Source organism: Antedon mediterranea, chromosome 8 (genome assembly GCF_964355755.1).
Source record: "Antedon mediterranea chromosome 8, ecAntMedi1.1, whole genome shotgun sequence".
NCBI lineage: Eukaryota > Metazoa > Echinodermata > Crinoidea > Comatulida > Antedonidae > Antedon > Antedon mediterranea.
The window spans coordinates 8,155,606-8,180,798 of NC_092677.1; the positions used below are offsets into that span (position 1 = coordinate 8,155,606).

The 25,193-nt window shown below is 33.6% G+C and overlaps 3 protein-coding genes across 3 annotated transcripts; all 3 read right to left on the bottom strand.

Annotated features, from left to right (window-relative positions):
• Positions 1-2: 2 nt before the first annotated feature.
• Positions 3-5,478, bottom strand: LOC140056447 (protein sax-3-like). The gene is made up of 8 exons (XM_072101815.1): positions 5,248-5,478; positions 4,493-4,789; positions 3,842-4,135; positions 3,438-3,743; positions 3,053-3,082; positions 1,905-2,026; positions 1,545-1,577; positions 3-829 (listed from the first exon to the last, which is right to left on the bottom strand). The coding sequence occupies exons 1-8, from the start codon at positions 5,294-5,296 to the stop codon at positions 725-727; spliced, it is 1,236 nt and encodes a 411-aa protein (XP_071957916.1). The 5' UTR covers positions 5,297-5,478; the 3' UTR covers positions 3-724.
• A 277-nt stretch (positions 5,479-5,755) lies between these two features.
• On the bottom strand, positions 5,756-12,804 carry LOC140056235 (platelet-activating factor acetylhydrolase-like). Its single transcript, XM_072101533.1, has 9 exons — positions 12,629-12,804; positions 11,176-11,336; positions 10,794-10,965; positions 10,347-10,485; positions 9,771-9,884; positions 8,142-8,233; positions 7,451-7,630; positions 6,785-6,933; positions 5,756-6,637 (listed from the first exon to the last, which is right to left on the bottom strand). The coding sequence occupies exons 1-9, from the start codon at positions 12,799-12,801 to the stop codon at positions 6,522-6,524; spliced, it is 1,296 nt and encodes a 431-aa protein (XP_071957634.1). The 5' UTR covers positions 12,802-12,804; the 3' UTR covers positions 5,756-6,521.
• A 1,948-nt stretch (positions 12,805-14,752) lies between these two features.
• On the bottom strand, positions 14,753-17,210 carry LOC140056703 (adenosine receptor A3-like). Its single transcript, XM_072102166.1, has one exon. The coding sequence runs from the start codon at positions 17,206-17,208 to the stop codon at positions 16,165-16,167; it is 1,044 nt and encodes a 347-aa protein (XP_071958267.1). The 5' UTR covers positions 17,209-17,210; the 3' UTR covers positions 14,753-16,164.
• Between the last annotated feature and the right edge of the window lie 7,983 nt (positions 17,211-25,193).

The following is a 25,193-nucleotide window of genomic DNA, read 5'->3' on the forward strand; positions in this document are numbered from 1 at the left end:
TTTATTCAAATTCAAAATGTAATAGTCTTACCGCCTATACAATAAAACATCTGAGTATATTTTGGTCTACTGCCTTAGATGTACTACTCTGTTAAGGTTAGCAAACTTATTTATTTATTTTATTAATTAATTAAAACTAATGAATAAATTATCGCAAAATCATTGAAAATCTCTATGAACATTATACATCTAAGATTAAGAATACAAAACCAAATAACAACAATAGTAGTAAAATTGTGTTACTGGAGACCTAACCTTTTCCCTCCGTTTATACGTGAACTTCGATCTGTCATTTCCTCCATCAGTTTCAACACATCCGGTTATTGCAGTATAATCAGTACACAATTAATGTAAATTCTTTCTGTTTATTGATTTTCCATCCATTTTCAGAATTATTATGCGTCCAAATGAATGTAAATGATGCGTTCAGGTTAAAAACCATGATACCTAAAACAGGGTCAACCAATCTTAGGTTTTGGGTCTATAGCTTTCGTGATCTTAGGTTTCGTGACACCCATCTAAATACCGACCGAATTAACTAAACAAAACTGCACATAATTATCTTTACATAAACAGGCCTACAAAAGTTATGTATATGGTTGTTAACGTTTTATTATGGGTACGATACAAGAGTTATTATCTACATATAACAAACACTCACGCGCGCGCTAATTGTGTTGTTAGGATCAATCCAAATTGATAATTGCTGCCAACCAAATATTTTTTATTTTTTTCTTTTAACATTTATATATACAGGTGTATCATCCGTCTTCCTCTGTAGATCTTGGTAAAGGGTGCCTTTTTGTTCGCCATTATAAACGGTGTAAACCTAAAAAAAAAAAAGTGGAGAGTACAAATGAAATATCTGTAGTGAGGAATGTCTTTCAGTAGTTTAGTTTTTTTGTTTTGTTATTCCTTTAAAGCTCACACTGAACATAGTTGTTCATAAACACACAGGGACGAGAACTGAGAGCTATCTATGTTGCACTCATGTATTTTTTACTCAATAACATTTAGTTAGGGCCTTATACATGCAAGTAAAAAGTTGCAAAAGGTAACAAATGGTTGATTAAAATATTGATTATAATATCGAACAATTAGTATATCGCAATTCTTAAAATACCAAAAAATATACTCTACATGAAGAAAGTAAAACCAAGGCAATCTAACACCAGGATGCTGAGCTGCTCCAGAAATCAAGGGTTTATTCGGCGGCTGCGACACGATCAGTGCCACAAACCTTAACAGACAACGCGGACCGCGCGGGGAATTTATTTGTTTATACTGTTGGTATTTGTCGCAGCCAGACATTAGATCAAAGGAATGTTACGAGTTCCTATCTTGGCAAGACCAGTGTCCTGTTGTTAGATTTCCCTGGTAAAACTTATGTCTTCATAATATGTATACGGCAGGTGGGTATTGCTCTTTTCAAATTGTTCAAGATTGGTATTCACTCCCTCCTCTCATGCGGCGTCTAGTTGTAAAATGATAATTGTTTTACAACCCCCTAATTATATGCGTGCAAGACTGAACATTTTACTTACTGCCTCCTTTGTCTGGTGCGAAGCTTCTGGTACCTATAAAAAGATAAGGAAGTCATGGTAGGTTAAAGTTTCTGAACTCATACACATTAGATACATTGATGAGACATAAACCGTTGTGAAACAAACCTTTAAACAGAATCCTCACAACAGTTAGACATTATTTAACTACTGGTAGAACCTTCCAGGTTGCGTACTGTTTCATCTTTCAACGTCGTCCAAGTGCACAATCCATTTTCGTTATTTTGAGCAGATTTTACTGAAGATGAATGCTTCCAATCAATACAGAATGTTTTGTCTTTCCGATGATGTAATCAGGTTTGATAGAGCGGCGTGATAAAAGTACTATAAAAGTATAATAACCTGATTCTTTGATGCTTTAATTTTGCCGAAGATTAAGAATACCGAAGAAGTTAAAAGTATTCCAACCGCAAGTCCAACAAATGCGATACCAACGATGAGCCCGGCTTTTCGATTTTCTGAAACTGAAGCAAAGGTATTGTGAGAATGGTTCTATTTTATTCTATTTTAAATAATAACCTGATTCTTTGCCGACGATTAAGAATACCGAGGAAGTTTAAAAAAAGTAAACTGAATTTTGAATGAATAGAACATCTCATCTCATCTCTCATCTCATAGCCTATTTCACCCACTGCTGTGTGAAGGCCTCCTCTAGCTGTTTCCATTTAGTTCTGTTCCTTGTCGATCTTTCCCATGTTGCCGTTTCCATGTACGTTGTTATGTCGTCACGCCATCTTCTTTTTTGCCGTCTCTTCTTCTTCTCCCTGTCCTCGGCTGCCATTCATTCAATCTCTACGTCCTTCTGTTGTCGTCTCTTCTGGCTATGTTTCCTGCCATCTCCATTTCAATTCTTTGATCTTTACCATGATGTCTTTGACTGTTGTTCTTTTCCGTATCTCACTATTTCTTCTCTGTCTTGTATTGATAGATTTACCATTTTTCTTTCCATCGCTCTTTGTGTTGTTATCAATTTTTGTTCCATCTCTTTCGTTGTTGCCCATGTCTCTGCCCAATTAACTATAGTTGTTAGAACACATTGATTGTACACCCTGCTTCTTATACCCCTTTCACACCAAAACTCCGGAGTGTCTCTGGAGTTCGCTCTCCGGAGAATGTTCAGCTGTTCAACCCCGCAGTTTTAAACTCCGGAGTTGCTTGATTTTACCTTTCACACCAAACAGCGGGACGTCAACTCCGGGGTGTCTCCGGAGTGTCTCCGGAGTTTTGCTTTTGGTGTGTGAAAGGGGTATTAGTGACATGGGAATGTCTTGGTCGGTCAGGATAGAACATGAATGAGTGTAAATTTCAAACATACAGGAACATAACAAACATTTGCAATAGGCACATTAAATAAATATTGTTTTTATTATGATTATGTTACGTATCGAGGTGCCAAGTGAACTACAGTGGCCGTATTTAATAAATAACACTTAATTGAGATATTTCCCTTAAATCAAGACAATTAATTTAAATCACGTTATTATAATTACCTTCAAAACTGTAATTTGAATCCATGGTTGCTAAAAGCACAAAGAAAGAATTATGTTATGTTAATATTTCCACAAAAACATGACAATATAATGAGATTAAACATGTTCATTTGGTTTTTAGTTTCGAAAAGAATTGTCACAATTTACTATGACAAATAAAGATAAATAAAATAAAAGCAAAAACAAATTTTCAATAGGCCTACTAATAAAGTTATTCTCTTTTGCCAAAAAATGAATAAAAAATAAACTGTAAAAATATAATGTAACCAGGAACCCTTCCAGACAATGTGCTTCAGATATCAGATATACATCATTTTTTATTCAATGGAGAGAAGATATCTCTAGAAACTATTTCCAATTGTAATTCAAAATTCAAAAATCTTACAAAGCAACGAAAGTGTTCCTATGTTACTCAACTTTCCTTCATTTCTGTTGTAAGCGGCATTTTCCGCTCGGCACTGATAAGCGCCCTCATCCATTTCATTTACTCTGTTAATCTCCAAAAACAAATATCTCTTAATAAATGACTTCATGTACTTCCCTTTATTTGAGACGTTCAGCAACTTTCCGTCTTTGAGCCACTCAGTGCTGATAGGAGGGTATCCATATGCAGTTAATGAACAAACAAACAAACCAGTTGTATTTTTTCTTAAATGTATATCTGGTGATTTGAGAGTAATCTCTCCTAGATCTGTAATGATATTGTTTCATAATAACCATTAACCATTTCTCTATTATAGCTACTCCCTGTTTTGCAAAATGTTGCGGAAGAGGGCTCAGTATACTTACAACTTACTCTAAAGTATTCTGATCTACTTGACTTCCCTTCTTCATCTTTAAACGCATCGTTCTCTACTTTACATTGGTACCGTCCTGTGTCCGTCTGTTCTAATCTAATGATCTCTAACGACGTTGTATTAGTCTGTGAATACTTCAGTGTGTCATACACATCTATAACGTTCCCATTTTTCAACCATGTGACGTTGTATAAGTTCGGAACGCCTTTAGATGAGCATATAAATGTTGCATTTTCGCCTATCTTGCTGTACGTTACGGGAAGCTTTAGTACAGGTACTTCTAGATCTGTGTTTACAATCCACAAACAAAATTAATAAATAAATTAGTAGAAATACATTGTTTTTATCTATGCAACAACAATTAAATTCACTTGCAAATGTGGATAAACCTATGCCTATGGATATAAGCCAAATATCATTTGACAGTCATGATTACAATCATAGCACTGTGACTAGGTAGGTCAGGACTAACCCTTGAGATTGGAAGAAAATCACCAAGCTTTAAACTTCACAACAAATACAATTGAATACACATTATGTCAATTCAATTGCTCTCTACATGACAGCGTATCACATGGTATTCGAACATACAGTATCTATAATAGTGAAAAATACAAATTGTGTGTGCTTCTTTTCTACTTACAATTGACAATCAGCTGGTAGTTTGCACCTTTCCCAGTTACTTCGTCTCTGCAAAAGTAGGAATCAGCATCACTAATATCAATCTTTCTAATAGAAAGAGCACCATCACTTTGTAAAATGTATCTCCCATTACTAGGCCTACTAATACTTTCGTCGTCAGTAGAAACAATAAGATCTTTAACTGACGTTGATGATCTGTACCAACGAGTACCGAAACTACTTTTTATTGAACATGTCGGCAGTTCTCTTGATTCACCAGCTTTAACCTCAATAATTGAACATGTTATTGCTCGAATACCTACAAAGATAATAAAATGCAGATATTCTTTGATTTTAGTTTCATTATTATGCACAAAAAACGTTAATAGCAGAGCAGATAAAAAGTTAGTAGGCCTACATCTGCAATAATGGTTACATAATAAATATATAGCATTATAGGCCTATGATATAAAATGCCTGCGTGTATCATGTGAGTTTTGAAAATCGTACTTGGCTTGGTAACGAAGATACGGATTTTCGTGATTAATGAGTTATGTACTCGTGGTTATTTGTGAGTACGGAGTTCGGTATGCTTGCTGTTATTACAACAAGCCAGATATGTTGTATATAAAGGCGAATAAATTGATCTGATTGTGTCGTACACATCGTCTAGTCTAGGATGTGTACCTTTTCTTTAAATTACTCAAGTATAACGAAGAATGACATCAAGTGGCCACAAGAAAAACGTTAAGCAGCCAAAAAATAAATTATACTTACTAAAACATAAAACAATTATTATTGACACGTAGTGGTAATGAATGTGCATGTTTACAATGGTGTCTAAGTATCAGACTGAAGAAGAAACAACTGCAGTAGTAAATACGGGATTTTCTATTTACTACTAGTAGGCCTATACCCCGATACCGGACACATTTCCGCTTTTACATGTATGGTTTTGTAACCAAGGCCAATTAACTTTCTTTTTACAAACTCTAAATTTATGTTAATGTTTCCTGCTCAAATATAAAATGTATATGTTGTAACTGGTTATTAGTTTTGATCATATTCGCACTGATCTTAATTTTGGGGTTTTTTTGTTATATATAAACGACAGTATACTTGTTGATTAGAACATTCAAATAATTAACTCGACTTTTTTTGAAAAAACGGAAGGACATGTACGTGTTAGATTAAAGCGTTCTAGAGAACTTTCTTGAAATTTTTAGGGAATTTCTGAGATCCGCTCTGGTAAAAAACAAGGAAACCGATTAACTGTACGAACTAAAACCTTTTGTTTTGCATACATTTAATCAGAATTAGTCTACATCCCATACATACAATACAATATACAGTAATATATAACGTCATTATCATATCATTAATATAAAAATATTAGCAAATTATGTTTAATAGTATATTAATATAGTTTGTAAATACAAATTGATTATTGCTTTTATATACTATATTCCTGTTGACGAAGAGGCATACCACAGAACCTCTTGCAAAAAGTATAATTCCACCATCCCTTATATTGCAACAAAATACAGGTATCAACTTAAAGACCAGTTAAATCCAATTCGAGAATACTGTCCGGTAACATTCATTTCATAACTTTGAAACTACAGCCCGCACTTGAAGCTTGAGAATTCTTTCCCGAAAATTATAACAAAGAACATGAACCGAGTAGTTTGCATCGATACAAAACAACGGAATTTGTTACATTATGATTAACAACAATTCTTAATAACCTTATTTATTTTTTAACAGCGGAATCAGAACGTTCGCCGTAAAATAAGTAAACAAAAGACATGTTAATTGGGTAACTATTTTTTCACAGTATTTTCCTATGAAAGATTGATTGAAATTTGTTTATACCAAAAAAAACCAGCAGAATTGTTATTATAAAATTTGCGGCACACCTCATATATATATATTTCTGAGAAGAACTTTTTGAGTTGAGTAGAATTGTTATTATATGTTAAGCTAAAAATGTATTGTTTCTTTCCTAGAGCAAACGTTTTGTTTGCTTTATTGGTCAGCTTGACTGTTGTCTAAAGAGAAGCTTTTGGCAGTCTTTCAGGATCAAGTTGTATATTAGTGCCATGTATGACGTCATCGGCTGCATCATCAGTAAACACTTTGTCCAGGTTCGAATCATAGTCTATACCTAAAGAAACAAAAGAAAATATATTTTTGGAATAGATTTCTTCCTAATATGGTATTATTATATTACCATTCCTTCCTTATATGTTACAAATATTAATATTATATCAAACACACAATACAACAACAAAAATATAAAGTTCATGCCTACCTAAATGTTTTGATATAAACGCGATAAGCGCGTCGTTGTTGTTATCCATAGCAACGTACGGATCAGCATCACCTTGTAGTCCGGCCAATTTCCCGATAAATTTGCTTGTTAGAAATGTGAAGTCACTCTGGCTCTGATGAACTGTTTCGCTAAAAAATAAAGCGTCATGAAGTCGTTATAATTTGTTCTTTATTACAAGGACGTAAGCGCAATGCAAGTAATTTGACCAATCACAACACGATGGATTATTCAAATGTTCGCTTGTCATTGTATGTCAACTCACTTACATGCTTTGCGCTTAATTCGTTTCGTCCTAGAGGACTAAGCTTAAAGCCTAGTCTAGCAAACTTGTTTTGCCACTGTTTGAAGATGTTGTGTTATTGAAGTATTCTATATAATAAACGGCCAATTTACACAGACGAGCGATAACGGTAAGCGGAAAACAAAAATGTAGAATCTATGTTATTCCGTATGACCATTTACACACAAGGTGGAGCGGACGGACAGTTTCCGCTAAGAAAAGTTGAAGATTCTATGTGGGACAAGCTACGCGGTTCTCCGCTTACCGATACCGCTCGTCGTCTTTATGATGACTTCTTGCTGTTAGATGTGAACACAATCTTTAAAAAAAATTAAAAATAAGTAAAATGATTTTCCAAATCATACCGAAGTGTCAACATCTTCCTGTCTTCAATCTGATTGGTGGGATTGACGAGGTACGTCATCGCTGCAACGTTTGCTGCCCATTGAAAATGCTCTGAGTTGATGATAAGGAGAGGTTGCGTTATTGTACTGAGCATCGGCTTCTCTAGTGGATACATCCAGGGATCAAACGCTACACCAACTCTGATAATAACAAATCTTGCACTTAGAGGGGTAGAGAATATTTTTTATAAATCATATTTTTATATTTTCCCAGTTAGGTGTTGAGCCTTTGAGCCATGATGGTTCTCACTCCTTATGGTTCTGAATAAATGGTCTTGGTAAGCAATGTAGAATGTTGTGAATGCTTGAATGAACATTATATTAAAAGCAATTACGCGCGTGGAAAAAGATGTGGGTCTGTCTTTGTTTTGTTCGAGTTGCCAATTTTAGGAAAATCAGAATAGGTGAAACCATTGCTCAAAGTGAAGTAACATGAAAGACGCAACTTAAGTGGTAAATGACACCAGAATACATACAGCATAAAGGAACATCGCTAATCTTATGTAGGAGTATGGTAAACGGAAAGTGTGCATTGATTGGGTTAAATAACAATGTATATATCAACAAATACACCCACACATTGAAATACAAATTACTCATCTCTTTCTTGAACTAGCAATAATAAACTGACTAATATAAGCAAAAAACTCACTTAAAACGTTGCTCTTTCTTAAGTGTTTGTATTGCTGTTCCTCCTCCGAAGGAGTGACCAATCATTGATAGTTTATCAAAATCAAGTAAACCCTACAACAATCAGTAAAAACAAAAAAATTAATAATGAAAATAAATGTTTACAGAGTGACTCAATACATTAATATAAGCCAATGATTTGTTTATCTGTACTATAGTGTCAAGGTCAAGTGTTTATTCAAGGTCAAATATTGCATAAATCCTTGTGATTATAAGAAATCATGAGGACTATCAGTGCCACTTACCATTACTCTGGTTCATATTAGATAATTATGATAATGAAGATTTATAGCACCAAATCCAGGATGGACTTAGTTGTTATACCTTTCCAACAACATTTTTCTCCCCTAAGAGTCACGTCAATGACACCATTACGTTTTTCCACGAAAGTGACTCTGTGAACTAGCACAACAGGGTTTCGAAAATGTACTAGGTTCTTTAAATTGCACACGACCATTATTGTTTACACTGGAGTAGACTTGCCCCAAGTCTGTATTATCTTCATTTTTTTTTTATTTATTTGTTTTTTATTTCGACCGCGATTTTTGTCTGAAAATACAGACTTGTGAAACACGTATAGAAATCGGTTTGCAGACCGCAAACATCCGATAAGAATGACGTAGGTTATCATACCGTATTTGGCTATATAGGGCGGGCGGTATGTAAATATGGATTTCGAATCAACCAATGATCATTTTGTTTCAAAATGAAAAAGATCGGGTACGTGCAGTGCTGAATGTACGATCGAGACTGTTGAAATATAAAATCGTAATGCCAAGTTGTTTTGTTTATTAATTGTTTAGTCCTTGGCCTAGGCCTCTTTCGTAGGTCCTACTCAATTCGCACGTATGACCTGCCAAATAAAACGCCAATAAAGTAGGCCTACATACCACCACCAGCACACAACAGGTCTACACCACCACACAGCAGGACAGGGTCGGGTGAGAATTAAATCTTAAATCAAAATTATCTCCGCGTAATAAATGATCCATTCAATGTTTGATTTGCGGAGAAGCTAGCCTATCATATCAAGACGAGTTTTCATGTTCTTGGGAAAAACCCCATCAAATGTTTACCAGACTACTAGGCATATAAAATAATATCTAGCCTTCAGAAACTTTCATAAATGTACCTAAGTACACATCATCTTAGTTGTTGAGTCTTTGAAATTCTGAAATATGAATATTAAAACGGTGTACGAGTGAGTAGCCAATCGCATGCAGCTGAAACTAGTCAACCGGATAATCGTATGCACCAAGAATTCTTGGTGTCAAACCACGTGACTTGTGCGTGTTTCCCCAGACGGAGTATCCAAAATCAAGTAGTATACGTATGAAATGCCATATGTGCCAAAATATTTTTCTTTTTACTAATATTAAGACAAAACTCCGTCTGCAACCCAGACTAACACTGGAGATACGGTCAATAGTTCTTATCCGAAAAGATTCCTTCCAACACCATGGAGCAAGTGCAATAAGGCCGCTAGATTATGGTTCAACTGTCTTACACGCTCGGCCATTCACTTACTAAAGATGATTACTTAAGTTTGACCATGAGTACAAAAAACGTTTAAAAAACAAGAATACTGTACCTTAAATTGTGACAAATCAAATTCACCTCCAAGATAATTTCTAACTTCTGTTCCATTATTAATCTTTTCCAGTAAATTCAATCCTTTAATACACTCATCAGCTCTCTGGTTGACCTTCAAAGAACAAAAGTTTCTGCTTAATAGGGGTGTCCCCTGAATACAGGTTGGCCATTAGTCGTATAGGTCTGCATTTCCCCTCTAACGGGAAAGTGTTCTTTAAAGGGTCTTTCACATCTTCTCTGGGTTAGGCAAATAAAATCGCATCTCACCTCGCGCATATCAATCATTTTGGCGCATGAAAACAAAACAGTGAGGTTCGATTTTATTTGCCGGAGTCGGACCAGAATTGGAAAGGACAAGGTGTGAAAGACTATAAACATAGGTTTCCTTAATAGAGGTGTCACGAATTAATACTAATGTCAATTGTAGTGGTTGTTACATGCCTGTATGATTTCTGCAATCTTTTATTAATTAAAATAAAATAGTTTTAAATAATATGTTATAATTTAAATTGAAGATATAAAATGTTTTATAAAAATAAATATTTTACTTCCATTATATTATTATTAGACCTACCTGTCCATTTCTTATTTTAAAATCTTCGTCGGTTTTGTCTTTTACTCTGATGAATTTAACATATTCCTCCTTATACTCAGACTCTGAATCTGCTGAATCACCATCTTTTAAGTAATATGTAGCGCATGCCGATTTGTCCCTTTAAACCATGAGTGAAACACATTTTTTTTTTAATATTTTACATACAATATTCATATGAGATGCATATATTCAAATGAGATTCATATATTCATATGAGATGCATATATTCAAATGAGATTCATATATTCATATGAGATGCATAAATTCAAATGAGATGCTTCAAATGAGACGGATGCGTATCAATTTTATTCAAAAGGGCCAATAAAAAAGAAGGCAGGAAAAAAAATGCGATTATTGTCAGGACAAACTATACAAGTAGCTGGTAAATATGGAATTTCACAACTGAAGATTACACATCTGAATTACCTATGCTCAACTGCTGCCACGAAAAATCCTTGTGAAGCTAGCTCCAGACAAATGGTTGTGTACGTTGTTCTCATCGCACCCAACCCATGCGAAAAAACAACGACTGGAAGCGTCTGATTCTCCGCTAGTTTACGAACATTTGCATATTGTATTGCAGGTACACGATAACTACCTTAAATCACGAATAAGAAACAATGGAAATTAAATAAATACAAATGTGTATTAACATTTATATAATAATTTTCAGAAGATAAAGTACAGAATAATTTAACCAGGTGGCACTAATGAATAATTAATATTTGCATATAAAATAATTGGCAGTAAAAATGTATGGAATAATATACCACCAATGGGCAATAATGAATAATTAATGAATAATTACCAAACATCAAATGAAATAACCACTTTGAAAATTTGCTAGTGAAGGAAGTGAATTCACTATAGCTATCCGAGTAGGCACGGTTTGGTATCCACAATGGCTGCTTCGTTTGTTTCAAATCATCGGCTGTTAGGTCTGTCGGGTAATACAATCTAGTGAATGTGCTAAAATACGGAAAAGAATGTGTTGATTGAAAAGATAGAATGAGGTAGTCAAGTCTGCAATAGGCAGTGCTGATTTTGCCTAAAAACTTCCTAAATTTACATTTTTTAGTTACTAAAACCAAGGAAGGGTTAAATTATTTCTTCTCTGCTAAAACAAACAAAAGCCAAAACCATAAATGTAGTTTCTTTTCTGAAGTAGATTATATACTTAATATTATTATTGTTATTGACAAGAACCTACTGTAATTCACGTTCACAGCTAAAATTATGAATAATAAGTGAAGCATAGAAAACAATGATCCGAGCAGCTGACCTTGTTTTTAAGGAGTGTACTTATTATGTACAGTATTGAATCACCTGATAAAAGAGATAGCACGTCAGTACAGTCAATATACTGATACTTAGTGCAGAATCTCAATAAGGTGCGAACGAGTGACTACGCCTCTTTACAAGAAATCCCCATACATTCTAAAAAGGAAGTTATAGCATCAATGCTTCAGACAGAAAAGCATTGTTAATTTTTTTTTGTAATCAAAATAAATTTTCCACCCTATTCACCAAAACTAAACCTGGTGCTAGCTGGCAACTACATACAAATCTCTTTATTTTTACTTTTTACAAATGCCTTACAATTGAATAAACTGTATTTCTACAGAGATTGTTTGAGATATGGATCGATTATAGAGAAATTATAGGCCTAGACATAAAGTATGCTTGTCAAACCACACAAAAACTGTAATTGCTTATATGGAGACAACTATCAATATAAAAACTTGTCGTTAAAATGAACACCCACGGTTCAATGCCTACTTTAAAATGATTGTATTGAATTGAATAGTTGTATACACAGTAGCTCAAGGAATGCAAGTCAGTGTATCAGGAAGTCGTTGGTTATTCTTTTAGAATTGAGAGTATTTTACAACTTACTTACATTACAATCAAAGGATTTAGCAATAAAATAATAATTCTATACTTATAATAGCAGAGAGAGCAGAAGAGAGAACAAAGAAAACGCCACGCATAATATATATATATATATATATATATATATAATATGACGGTATGCTACTACTATAGCTACTTAGGCCTACTAAGCTGCTTTGCTGACATTTCTAAATATTTGATTACATTCAAAATCGGTCGTAAAAACTGGTCCCGATCGTCTTCGGACTGACCGTCTGCGGTTCCGATTGCCTGTTCTCCTGATGGTGAGTTACTGTTAGGCCTCCTATAAAAGTAGGCACGGGATAGGCCTAGCTCCGCACACATATAATTACCGGCGAGGCACTTACCCATTTATAGAATTGTCCGACATAACATCTGCAAGTCCGACAACAAATGGCCCTCGTCCTGGAGGAATTCCATGACATTTATTTCTGGGGACTGCCGGCTTCATTGCGAGAACTGGTAGTTGTACAAAACAAAAACACAGAGAAGGACAATTTATTATAAGAAACTCATACATGTGAATTATACGCCACCTATCGGGGACGCTACTCCGGGAACTTGAGCAATGTGATTGTTGAAACTTCATTGCGCTAAATGACGATCTTTATTCAAAGTGTTCTTAATAGGCATTGCATTATCTATGAAAATCTAATCAATATGTAGGCCTAGACGGAAAGGGTCCGGAAAAAACAATGACTTGTGAAACTAAAATTAGATTTAAACTTTCTACTCGCCATTGTTTCTCAGCAACAGAAATGCAAACAAGCAAAATTTAACAAACAATTGTAAAAGTTAGATAATCATTTATTGTTAAAGCTTATAAAGTAAAAGATTATGGAACGAATGCTATGCGGCGCAGTTTCCATATTTTCCGGAGGGTTTAAGTTTCAATCATAATTACTGACAATCAAAACAATAGATCCTACATGTACCGAGGAGAAGCGCAAAAAGAAAAAAAAATTTATTTAATATTCATCCATGTCTGACGTGGCACTTATGAAAAAAGTACACTTGCCAGATAACAATTACATTGTATCGATTGATCTGGACATTGTACTTTACTTCCAAACAGGCCACACGTTATCATGGGATTAATATGCGACAAAAATGACTCCAAAATCGCAGACGACGGGTTAAAGTTCAATTACAGTAGGCTACTCAGATGTAAAATGTAGTTAGTAGGCCTACAGCGCTTTTGTATTTTTTGGAAAAGCGCTTTATAAATCTGTATAGTATATTATAGTATCTTAATAGAAGGCATGCTCTGACTTCAGGCAATAAATTAATAAAATGGTCAATAAATTAGATCTGTTTGACCAGGGAAGAGAACGCTTCCCTGGTTTGACCTACCTTTGGATTCATTATCTTTTGGTATATTATTGCTTGAAAAAAGTTTACAAGCGAAACATCAGCGACAAAATCAATGTTTTTTCCGTCCAAAGTTCGTCTTGTTAGAGGAGACATTATTATTAAGCTTATTAAAAGTAAAAATTACATTAGAGATCTATCTATAAGCCTGAATGTATATAAAAGCGGTTATTTCTTAGTTGTGTTTTGTTATATTTTGCTTCTTTTTTTTAAGTATTTACCTCCCTTTGTTTTATTCTGATTGCACCACAAGTGGCAGTAATGTGTCACCAATAAAAAAAGCTCATAACAATACTTTAAAGCAGTATTATAAATTGATTAAAAAACTGGAAGTGAGCCACCTTTGTTTCAACAAGCAACTTAATAATAAGGTAGGCCTAATGTGACAACGAACTGTGTGACAACCAAACGTTGTTCTATCCAAAGTGTTCGTGTTACTATGGATATAAAATATCCCCTTTTTATAATATTATTTATACTGTTATATTTGTGATATGAGATCAACATAGGTCAAAGTATAAAAGAGATTAATACCGGTATATTATACAATATACTGTAAAAAGTTACCACACGCAGGTATTCCTTATTACCAAAACGTGATACCTCCGTTTCTTTTAAAATGTTCTCGATATAATAATATTATACCGGTATATTGCCTGCTTAGAGGTGGAAATATAAGATTTGACATCCCCTAGAGAATATTCGTTCTTATATAGCGGTTATTGTACAATGTTTCTATTCGTTTCAAATCATTAGGCCTACGGCATTTTTTTTTTATCAAACACGTATGGAAACATACTCTCATAATGAAGCTATAGTAATCAGCCCAAAATTGTGCCTTGACCTTACCAGGTACTCATTTATACCTGGGTGGATAGAGGCAAACATAAGTAAAGCGTCTTGCCTAATGAGCAATAATTCGGCGAGCGTTTGATTGGAACTCAACAGTAATCCAACAAGTAAGCCACACGGACACCCTCACACACAAGTACCAAACAATGTTGTTACGGTCACAGAAAAACGCCAAATAATAAAGAAATAATACAAATAAACAAACTGGGATACAATTTTTAAATACATTTATATAATTTATTCTCATTTACACAACATGTATCTTACCAGCCATCGAAGTTCGTTCTTAGCATTTGTTATTGTTAGCGCAGGCCTAGACCTTCGTTCAGTTAAAACATTCTATTCAAATATATATAAATATCTATAAAATATATCATTGTAAAAGATTTTCAAATTAATATCATGAATGAGTTAATGAAAGCAGGGAAGAGTGATATTATTACAATTCTCTTCACTGATGACAGAGACTAATTCCATAATTAGGCTACAAGAATTTATTTGGCGTCTGTTTAATTTAATGTTCTCCAATGCAGTTTTTTCTCCTTTCATTGTAAAACTAATGCATCATTATAATAAAATCAATAAATCGTAATCTAGATTGAAACATGGATTAAATATTCTTTAATCCATTATTGAAATTAAACAAGTAAAGGTTTCTTAAAATCTAAAATAAAGATTAATAGAAACACATTAATTACCACCTACAATTCAAAATGCTAAACCCCATTTAGATTTCAAATTTATTTTCGGTATGTTTACGTAAAGAGCGAACTTGAAAAATCACGTACGTACTCGTCGTGACGTTTGCTACAAAACTCTTCCCATCATGCCTCGCGAAATCAGGCTAATTACGTCTCAAGCCAACTATACATTATAGCAATATTGTAAAAAAAGGGGTTTATACGGCAAAAAAAAATCAATTTGTGTTCAATATTTTTTTCAATAACTATAAAAAAAAATACAAAATTGCCTATTCGAATTTTTATTCTATTTCATTTTAATAATAATAATGTTTTGCATTAAAAAGACCATTAAGGAATAATTAAGGCTGATGTATCATGCATTGTTCAGATGTACAGATACGTATATCCTTGCTTCCGTTGTTAACATAATCCACGGTAATTATTGTCGTATAATATAAACATTTTAAAACAAAATTGTCAATACGTGATTAAATGATACATAAGGCTAATTAATATTGCAAAACAATTCATGAAAGTACGTATTCATTACTTTGATGGCACATAATTATGTTATTTTTGATTATGAGGTAGATGAATGATGACGTAATTGGCCAATAGGCATCCTTCACCCAGTTCCGCTATACGATCCAAGACCTTCGACTTAATTGTCACTCAAGTTCCAACTAAAAGCTTATGAATAATATGTATATACTATAAGCCGATTCTCAATTCCTTTGTTTTCAAACACTTTTAGTTCTTCAAAACACATTATTCGATAACAAAACAACTCTATATTAATAATAACTAAATAATTTAGTTTTTATTAACAATAATATTATTTGGACTGGCTTCATTCAGATGGGAATTCAAGGTCAACATCGTTTCCTTTGTTTGGAAGCTTACAAAGAATAATACTGCATACGTAGACCATGGAAGTACACAATTCAGTTTATACTGTACATCCATGTATGAGTAGACTACGATTTTACTAACTGGAAATCGTCAAAATTTGAAATGTTTGATTTTGATTCCTTGCATTTAAAAGTTCGTCTGAAAGCAATTCTAAAGTCTTGTCTTCTACAGGCGTATATAAACGGGTTCACCATAGAGCTAGCAAACACAATTGCTTCAAAAAACCACACCAGCACCGGTATATTGATGTCCCAAATGTATTCTACGTATGTGAGGATAGTTAACGGAGTCAAAGACAGTATAAAAACCACCAGAACAAGAGTAATGGTTATAAAGGATTTCAGATGAAGTTCGACAGATATGAGTTCTGACGTCCCTTTCCTCGGTCTGTTCTGTCTCGTTAACATCATCGTACCGGGTAGTTCTTTCTCTTTTTTTCTGGCAATTACGTACGAACTCATATGTAATTTAATCATAATTGTAAGAATAATCAAAAAATAAAAACTGCATATATAATTTCTGATTCTGTTTGCTTGTCCTTTGATTGTGATAATTCCTGAGGTCAAGTCTCTCTCGACTCCCCAGAAGAAAGGTATTAAAATCGGTATAAAGCTAACAATCCAGGCTACAGCAATGTACTTGAATGCTCGAACTTTTGTCGATTTTCCAATGTAACTAAGTGGCTGGGTCAATGCACAGTAACGGTCCCACGTAATCAATAGCAGGTTGTGAATAGAGGCCCATGAAAACAAGAACAATGGCATTACGTACATAGTCACTCCATCGCTTAAATTCGCATTAGAAAATTGTCTACGAACAAATACGTAATGCATAATAACTCCTGGTACGGCAATGGCACCGGTAAGGAAGTCTGCGACAGCCAGACTCCCCAGATAATAATTCCTAACAACTTGAAGTGTTGGATAACGGTAAATCGTAAACACAACTATAGCATTGCCGACGATGCTAACTACTCCAATCGGTACAAATACCACCATAATATATATAATCACATATATACTTAATTCAGAGCTGGACGGTATTAATATCTCTGTTGTACTATTCACAGTAAAATATAATTCCGTTTGGTATTCAGTTGTATATTCCATGTTGTTCTTCATTCACACGATACACAGCCCATGTTCCCCAACTCAACCGGCCGCTTGAGCCTGTTTGATCGTTTTCGCACGAGCAGCAGTGATGAGACAATAATAAGTATTTGTGATCGGTCAAGCGTGAAGTTCAATTTGCGGTCTATAGGTCGAAAATCATTTTAGTGTTTAATTGAGTTTCACTTAAATGTGCATCCTTTTTCCGACTTAATATCACCAACCACCGATAGATTTATAATATGGTATTAGTCAGAACAATCTTGGTGAGTTAGTGTCGTTTTACATTTAGTAATAGTGATTAAATAAAAACAGGAAAAAAATTAAGAATTTCATAATATGATTAAGAAATTAATGAGTTCACTTTGATGCTATATTAAGGACTGATGTATGTAGCCTACTCACTGTAGTTAAATTGTTGAAAATGAAGAACCTTTATATTATAATGAAAAAGCAACAAACAATTGTACACTATTTGTGTTGTACATTAGTCATAAACCCTAACCTTATCCACCTGGCCATTATTGTGTACGATATTTATGAAATATTTATATAAGATATTAATTAACAATGATTGTTCACAATTGTGATTAGAAATAATCAAAAGTATTGATTATTATCGTTCAAAACGGCACGTTTGGCCATTAACGTTGATTTCAAGATTACCATAACACAATTGAAATTAATTCTAATTAATTATTATAGGCCTAATTTGGCATTGAATCAATCATGGTTGCTTATTGGAGATTTCAGCTGCAGATGGGGCTCTTGCGCAAGACAGAGGACATAATGTACGTGTTTAAATACAATGTGCAGTCCAGACAACTATAGTATAAGCCTATACTTTTTTAGAATTTGTCCTTAGCATTGACAAATAATATTAAGGAAAACTAAAGCGTTTATTTGATATTAGTTGTATTATCGTATGTAGGCCTAAATATCATCCCTCGGAAACCGTCAAAATGTAATTTCTCCGAGAATGTTAAATGCCATGATGACACTAACTAAATGACCAGTGATGACTTTACCATTAGGTTACCCCCTGACTGAAAACTATAACATAGGATTTCACTAGTTCCAAGTGACGTCACGTACTATCTGATCGCTCTTTATTTGTCACCAATGAAATCATGATGATGACGTATAACTGTTAATGTTGACTTTTGTGTTTGTGTTTACGATAACTATTTACTCCAATTAAATGACGTAGCGGTGTTAATGATAAGTTGAAGGTCATCCGTAAACAAACGAATGTAAACTAAACTTCTAGGCTAGGCCACTATTGATCTTGACTAAATATTAGATGACTTATTTTATTTGTCGAAATGTATGTGTTGAATGAACAACTCTGTCTACTCTTATAATATTATTAGAAACCCTTATTTGAACTCGTCACCAAGACGAGTTAGGTTATTCTTAAGTTCACAAACATAACGTTTTAATGCGTATACGTATACCATACTGGTACTTGATTGGATGCCATGATGTAAGTTATAAAATATATACAATTTAGTATCACGGTATATATAGGTGAAATTGCATGACCAAAACATCACTACAAATGACGTCATCCAATTGAAGGTAAACTTTCGAAAGATAATTGTTTTAGAATAATATGATTTTGGAAGTAAATCGGAGACGTTGATCGTTGATATTTGTCACCTATAGAGCCTCTGCAGTCTTTTCATATAACTCCGATCGATGTTATGTTCATAAATAAACAACTGAAACATTGTAATTGTATGATGACCCATAAAGAGGTTCATACAACTGGAGATAGGATGATTGAGTACATTCTATACCCGACCTCTGCGATCAGCTCTCGATGCCACCAGCAACAAAATATTTACGGTACCGGTAATCGTTTTAATAACCAAACAATATATATATATATATATGTATAATTATACAGGTAGGATACTGCCCTTCGTTTTCGCTTATAGGCCTAACACTGAAAATATAATTCATTTCACTTCAATGTATTATAAACTATCATTGGATTATGTCTCAATTACAACTTATACGTCGACATTATTTCAAAATTAGCAAAATTAAGAATCGCTTTTGAATTTGAAATTTGACTTAATTAGAAATGTCAATAGTTGGAACTTATACGTGGCTCGAATGGCGTTCGTATATAATAATTAATTGTTTGTAACAATGCAATTATAAGAAATAGAAAACGTGATCAGATTTTGAAAATGATTTCATTGTTTTCTGTTGCAATTGTATGACTCATAAAGTGACTGTTTCGAATATACGACCTCTGTCCACAAGCCGAGTATCATACAAACAACCTGAGTGTAATTGATTGACGTTTCAAGAATAAATAAGAAAGAAAACAATGAAATAGGGCCTATATCCTGAGTTTTCAAAGAGAGGTTAATTAAAATAACAATAACATAACATGAAAAATAAAATAACTACTAAGCCTAGTTTGATGTGCAAACAAATATTCATAATTATAAATACAATTTAATATCGAATTAACAACTGATTGGTTGATTGGTGGATGTATTGAAGTGAAAACATTTCATAATGAGAAGAACATATGCATTTTTGTAGACTGCTGAGACCCTTTATAGCTGTTGTATGCCATTTTTATTATTTTAACAGTCTATTTTACTCTTACTCTTTACTACTCTAAAATGAAGGAAAATATGAATAATCTCAACCCAGTCAGATTTAAACCGGACTTTAAAAAAGGGTCGTTAAAAGGTCAGAATCAGCATGTTGTGTCACAGACAGTAATAATAATTGTTAATTAAGTCGCATCATTGAACTAACTATTTGAATTGTCACTTTTGAAATAATTTAGTGAGGCTAGGATGACGTCATCTACAAACCTGTAGAATCGATGTGGTCAATGCCTTGAAAGTTGATTTCTCCACAACCTTTTAAACCATTGAAAACATTGAATGAGTGTTGTTTTTTTCCTTCCTTTCTTCTCATGTGAAGACAGTATCCTTACTTCCAAGTCATTCGATAATATTATAATATGAATTATTATAATTACAATTGTCCTATTATTCAATAACATATCGCATAAGTCAATACAACAGGGCAATAATAAAATAGTTTTATTTACATTCACACATGAATTACGCGAATAATTAATAATGAATGGCCTTAGCATTAAAATATGTATTTTTAAAAGATCAATATCAAAACAGTAGAAATTAAAATAGTTATCAACCATGCTATGATAATAATAACCATGAATAATAAAATGTATCCGGCGGAAAATTACTGCCCTGGATTTGGCGGAATTTCTAATGTAGGTCTTATAACGGAACATTCATGCTGCATCCCGGCCGAAAAATGCTACCGATACTTATCTGGTGGAGAATGATAACGTACTGTATCTTTCGAAAAAATAACTATTTTATTTGTCTGGTGGAAAATAATAGTAGATTATCCTTTTTTGTTCATTGCGTATATTGCACTAGTATCTGCTGTGTCGGAAAATGCTAAGTGGAAAATTCATACTCCTGGCGTATAGGTCATACTTTAACTAGCGGACTGTATTTGGTGGAAACTTACTGCTGGATGAAAAATTCTAGTAGACCTACTTTGTTAATTTCTATATATATCCAAAAGTCAATCGTAATTGTAATTTCACTCTTCCTTGATAAATCATGTATTCTGTAAGATCTCCATGGCATACCGGTATATGGATTTACAATGGAGGAAGGTATAACATTGTACCTCCATGGATTTACTAAGTGGGTCGTTTGGATTATACTTCGTGATTGTTGATTTATTTTTAATAAGTTACAGCACGCCACTCACAATCATTACTGTACTTGGTAAATAGAGGATTTGATTGTTCAAGGTTTCATAATTTGATTACAATAGCCTATTATTAGAGTGACCATTAAGTATAAATTCACAAATTATGAGGAAATAGACAGTATAAGCATTTCTGTTATCATTATTCCTGTTTAGTTTCTTGTGGATTAGTGTGAATAAAGTTGATAGCTTAATCATAAATAGCCTTGGATTTAAACTAATCCGTTTCGTTCGTGAGTTATAGACCATGGTATTTAGTATTTCAAAATATTTTTTTATTAAAACTTAAAGCCCTTTTCACAATGTGGTGTTATTTGTATTGAACGATTTATTGACGAAAATTCCCTTTAAATTGTCATGAGATATTCTTTGAGCTGCCACTTCTTAACTGTTATCGTGTCATAATTATAGTGAACTAGGGATTAATGACACGTAACGTAAAGGGATTAAGTTAATCCATAAATTAGTATAATCTTCTTTAATTGAGAAAATAATATACGCTCAATTAGGCAGAGTTAAAATTACACATTTTTATTCCCAAACTCATCCCCAACTACCTTTAATTTATCCCTGAATTGATGCTTGTATTAATATCGGAGGTAAATGACGTCAAGTGTTGTAAATAACGCGTCACAATTGTTTCCAAGACCAATGCAGCACACGATAAATAATACAATATTTGGTATGGCACCTTGTTTTTACTATTTCATTTTACTTGTATAATTCGCTTCTTAGTTAAGACTTAAATGTTATTTTTTGATACTTTTCTTTTTGTTTTTACATTGCCTTGTAAATGAACGCACCGTCTTATAAACGTGTGCCGCTGATACAAAAGCGTTTGTTCAATCAATTTATCTTATCTTATCTACCAATGAAACTACTCTCTACAGTGATTTGCTAAATAAATCATCGCTGGTAAAGTAAACAAATAGAATCATTCCAAGTACTCGATGGTCCTATTCCGAAAGAGAAACACGAAACACGCGCTATAATAATGCGCTTTACATTTAGATTTATCTATAATCGTTTTGCTCTCGATCACTCTTTCTATACGTGCAATTAATGAACAACGCAATATCTGCTGCAGGTTGTCTCTGATTAGATTATTTAGTTACTTTCTTGCAATTTGCAGGGTCGTTGAACAACAAATTGAGTTATTTATTTATTTGATAGGCCTAGGCCTACACATCACAGCACGGCACTCAAACACACAATTCATTTATAGGTCCATGAAAACTCGATGTCAACTTCTTTTATGAGGCCTACTTTTACAATCACAACACGATTCCGACGAATTTCAGTCACAGAACGGTAAAAATTAAAAAAATTAATAATAAAAGCATTTATAATGCGCCATATATCCATGCTCATAGGCGCAGTACATACATGTATAAACCATTATAAGAATTAAAACAACTTAAGAAACCAAGTTTAAAATGCCATAAAGGTCTACGACAATTAAAACTAGTGAACAGCTTCCCTACAATTATAAAAAATCAAGTTTTAATCAAACTCTAAATTAAAAAGGCATATATACTACGGTACTGACTAGATATCATATTGGCTAAAAATACTGTTTCTAATTATAATATGAAACTTCAAATGTTAAATTTATACTGAATGGCGGAAAATGAACTAAAAATGGTAGGCCTAAATCATAACAATTCCAATGAGTAGGCCTAAGCAGAATCATTTGCAGGTCTACACATGCACGTATAAATACTTCTATGGTTGACATAAAAAAAACGATATTGAAAACCACCCAGGAAACCACATTTTAAAGAAGTTTGTGTGTCTATTTCAATTGCATGCACGTCACAAATGTGGGTTCATTGATAAAAAATACACAGGGTAAAAGGTAAATAACACCGTTATGTAAATGGCCGGAGGTTTTGGTAAACCACATTGGTTACTTCTCTTCACTAGTAGTCGAACGTGTTTCTTGGAAAAATAACTAAGTAAGATAAATAGCCGGAAACTCTTATAAGGAAACGAGTGGGATTACACCAGTAGACACCGAAAACGAGGAGGAAAGCTGTATTAGCTGTGTCTCGAATGACCAAGGATGCGGGATAATAGCCAGATTAAAGATACGTTCACACTGAACCTAATTATCGGTTAATTCATTATCGGATAATAATATCGGTTAATTTTTTGACGGAAATACGTAAAAAAACTACGATAATTTTTCAACGAAAGTTATCCCGTAATATCGGTATAAAGGTATTGGGCCTCGATGCTAACGTAGTCTAGGGCTGTGTTTATACAACACCCTAAAGTTGAATCCGTCTTTAATTTTTAGCGTGTTGCACGGGCCGAGGTCAACGCCACAAAAACCTTGCAGTTATACATGAAATCGTAATACCGTGTTATATGTAGTTCATAAGTTGTACAATATACTTGCATGCATTATGAATTAATATGAGTTTATATTAAGGATTTTAATAAAGGATGATTTCGTTTAAAATTTAGTTTATTCAATTATTGATTTTTTTAATCTGCTTTTGAAATTAGAAAAAAAATGTTTTAGAATTAGGATAAAACTTTGCCAAATTATGCTAACATTTGATTAGCGTTAATGTTAAGTGCTAAATCGGTTAAAATATGCAAAAAAGCACAATTATCTACTAGATTTGGTCAACATTTTCACAGCACATACTTTTATTTAACGAGAGGTCAAAACAATACCCTGAGGACACTTCCAACACGCCAACAGCAACCGGAAATCCACAAAATGTTAGGATTCAGCCAAGTAGCCTCTTTTGCAATTAATTACACTTTTTGTAGGCGTGTTGAATATGCGTGTAATAGCGTGTTGTATAAACGCGCCCAGGACTGGCGGTTCATCGGGTGAGTAAAGTATAATGACTTACACGTATTTATATAGGCCTACCCTGATTTGTAGCTCAGATGGATCGTTATATCGTTATTCAACAATGTGCAACTAGTATGATAATAATAATATTAGCATTACATTATTAATATTTTACAATATGGCGACACGGACACCCTCAAAAATAATTATCAGGATTAGTCTCTGGTCCATGAATTCTAATGTATTACATTTGCATAAATCGGAAACCGTTTATACGTCTATTTATATCACCGAAGGATCTTCAGAAGAAAAAATACATTAAATGAAGGAAATTACCAATTCCTATTGAAATTCAAACAATGATGTTTGATTCCTGTGGGTGGGTATTCTAGTGAAAGATTATAAAACGAGTGTATATAATTTACTAAGACTTTAATTACCCTTGTCTGCAAGTATAGGTACTTATGATATCAAGTATAAGTACGTTCACATTAATTATGAACTTGGAGGTTCAATAGCCATCTGGTTAAAGTGTATATTGTCACGATAAGATACCGTACATCACGTTGTCTACTGTAAATAAAATAACAGTCGGCCATCTTATAGGAAGGATTAGATGGGGCTCAATCCACCATATATCGATGCACCATCGCATTTTATTATCACAAATTGCAATGTTATCCATTTTTGTATTGTATTGTTATTATATGTATGCATTTTTGTTAACTTCTGCGAAGCATATTGTTTTTGTCTTCTGACATCTAAATTAAGAACAGAACATTTTTTTATTAAGAACAAAACATTTCCTGGTGTGGGCAGAAGGATCTAAACATAAGCATATGTTGCTATAAAGTATATTGCGGTATGTCACGGTATTTAGTAGCAATGGTGACGACGTACGTGTGACTAATGTGAGGAAAGGAATCAGTGACCGATTTATGACTGTATTTACGAAAGCGTAAGCTTATGTTTAATATTATGTTAATTTTTCGTATCCCTTTTTCTGCGACGAAATTTAGTTCCACATTATGAGTTTTTTTGCACCTTCAACGCGAATCTATATTATAATTTGTATAAGGGAAAAATTGTTTGTCTACGGGAGCACTTACTATAAAATGCGATATTTATAAAATGTCAGTTCCAGGGCCGGGAATTATAGAAATCACGTTGTTAAACTCATATACAAGGTAACACCTTACAGTACATTTTGATGTGGCTTGATGTGAAAAACAAGTTGTTTAATCGGTAAAATATTTGAGTGGTTTGTGCATGAGTACATCATATCCGGGTTCTCTACCAAACTGTCTTATGAGTTCTAACCACGGTGGAGCTAAGGGTTTTTTATGAGGCGTTAGGATGTCATTTATGGTTGAACAAA